General features: G+C 39.9%; 1 protein-coding gene across 1 annotated transcript in view; it reads right to left on the bottom strand.

Annotated features, from left to right (window-relative positions):
• Positions 1–2,500, bottom strand: part of LOC125035872 (lysosomal alpha-glucosidase-like) — a 42,388-nt gene that overhangs the window by 39,511 nt on the left and 377 nt on the right. Inside the window, exon 2 of the mRNA XM_047628184.1 lies at positions 2,114–2,437. Coding sequence (XP_047484140.1) covers positions 2,114–2,437 — 324 coding nt within the window. The remainder of the gene's footprint in view (positions 1–2,113; positions 2,438–2,500) is intronic.

The raw sequence follows: 2,500 nt of genomic DNA, 5'->3' as shown, positions 1-2,500 counted from the left end.
TTTCTTCTTCTTCATTTTCTTCTTATAATTATTATTATTATTTTTCGTTTCCATTTGTTTTTTTTTCGTCTTTATCTTAGTCTTCTTCTTCTTCTTTTTCGAATTATTAATATTAGCATTGTTATTATTGTTATTATCATTATTAATAGTATTATTATTATCATTATTATTATTACTATTATTATTGTTATTATTATCATCATTATTATTATCATTATTATAATTATTATTACTATCATTATTACCATCATTATCTTCATCACCATCGTCATCTTCTTTCCCGTATCAGTCTATCAATATTTATAATAAAAAAATGATATAGCATGTTGATTCGAAGGAATAACTATAAACATTTGATTATATGACCCTTATCAGTCATTATGGTATAAAACATTTAATTTATCATGTGACTAACATATCATATGATATACACATTAGCGTTTGTTGCATAAACTAATGATATTCATTGCAGATTTTAGGTTCTTGTGAAGTTCATTGCAACAAAGAGAAATTATTGTAAATTCCGGTTAGGCTCAATTTTTTTTTTTCTTTTAACATATTTATCTTCTCTCGTCTCTTTTTTTTTTTCTTCTCTGTTCTCTGTTCTCTGTTCTCTGTTCTCTCTTCTCTCTTCTCTCTTCTCTTCTCTCTCTCTCTCTCTCTCTCTCTCTCTCTCTCTCTCTTCTCTTTCTCTCTCTTCTCTCTCTCTCTCTCTCTCTCTCTCTCTCTCTCTCTCTCTCTCTCTCTCTCTCTCTCTCTCTCTCTCTCTTTCCCTCTCTCTTTCCCTCTTTCCCTCCCTCGATCTCATTGTCTACCTGTCTCTAGATTGATAGGCAGGTAGACAAATAAATATGCAGACAGATAGGTAGATGGATAGGTAGGTAAGCAGGTAGGTAGGTAAGTAATTAGGTAGGCGGATAGACAGGCAGACAGACAGATAGACAAATAGATAGAGAAATAGACAAATAGATATATACTCGCATACACACATGCCTAAATCCAAATAATCTTTAGACAAGTGAGTGAAAAGAAATGCATTTATTGAACAAATTAATAATCAACTAACTAACGAATCAGATGAACACGAAGAAAAGACTTAAAAAATATATCTATATAGAGAGACGAAGAATGCAAAAAGGTTTTTTTTTCTCGTATTTTCTTTGTTTGTTTGTTTTCCGTTTTCCTGTAACCCGGGACCCGAAAGCATCAACGAACGATTCTGGAAATGCCCTTATCTCCATTGGGAATTGGGGAGGGCTGGTGGGGGGAGGGGGGGGGGGGTGCAGGCTCACAACGACTACTTCAAAAGCTCAAGAGATTTTGCTATCTGATGCGAAGTTTCGATTTTCTTTTTTATTCTTCCTTTTTTTAATTCTCTTAAGTGTCCGCTCGATCGGGAGATTCGTGAGCAAGCGCGTTTTAATGGCGTCGGGAGGCCTTGCGTGATCCCTACTTCTGGCCTCTTCTGAAATCGTCTCATTAAAGCCTTCGTGTCCTGAAGCTTAATGAGTAATGAGGGATTTCATAGCGATGCTTTTCTCTCTGAGTCCCTTCTCCCTCCTCCTCCTGCTCATCCCTTTTTCCTTTCATTTCTTCCCCCGTTCCATGAAAAATGTTTCATTGCAGACTTCCATTCTCCTTTCCACGAGAAACGTTTCGTTGCTAGCTTTCACTATCCTCTCCAAGAGAAATGTTTTGTTGCAAGCTTCCTTACCCTCCCTTCCACAACGAAACGTTTCCTTGCAGATTTCCACCATCATTCCACGAGAAACATTTCATTGCTAGCCTCTTTTCCCTCCCTTCCACAACGAAACGTTTCCTTGCAGATGTCCACCATCATACCACGAGAAAACGTTTCATTATAACCGGAACGTTTGTGGCATCGAGACCGTCCCTATGGATTTTCTCCCCGTCGGCTCCTTCGGCCGGGTGCCCTTGACTACAATTACGCGATTAAAGTACGCTTCACTGCGACCGGTCAGCGCCTGGTTACGACATCGACCCGGGGGCTTCGGCGGTAGATAGGGCTATACAGCAAGGGCCAAGCAATACAGTCTGCGAGGTAGGTAAAGGGGTGCAGAAATGTGGTTGTTGTTGTGTGTGTGTGTGGTACGTGGGCCTTGAGGCAAACCCGAGGATCTGTGTGGTAGCTGGAGAGAATGTGGTTGTTGTGCGCGTGGTTGCGGTGGTACGTAAGGATTTTGGCTCTGTGTGGTTGGAGAGAATGACTGGAGAAATGCGGTTGTTGCGTGATGGTACATGCGAGCTTTGGATTGTTGGTAAAAGGGGGTTGCTAAATGGTAGGTGTTTGGTTGTGGTGCAGAAGTGTGGTTTTGGTGTGTGCGGTTGCAGGGGTATACTGAGATTTTGGGCAAAGTAGATGGAGAAATGTGGTTGTTGTTGTAAGTGGTTGCGATGGCTTAGATGTCTTCTGGTTCTGTGTGGTAGTAAACATTATTACTGAGTGTGGTTAAGGTTGTGCATGTGTATGAGGTATGTA

The sequence above is a fragment of the Penaeus chinensis genome, chromosome 20 (genome assembly GCF_019202785.1).
Source record: "Penaeus chinensis breed Huanghai No. 1 chromosome 20, ASM1920278v2, whole genome shotgun sequence".
In the NCBI taxonomy this organism is placed as follows: domain Eukaryota; kingdom Metazoa; phylum Arthropoda; class Malacostraca; order Decapoda; family Penaeidae; genus Penaeus; species Penaeus chinensis.
Note: the sequence above shows the minus strand (reverse complement) of the source record. Positions and strands in the feature narration are given on the sequence as shown.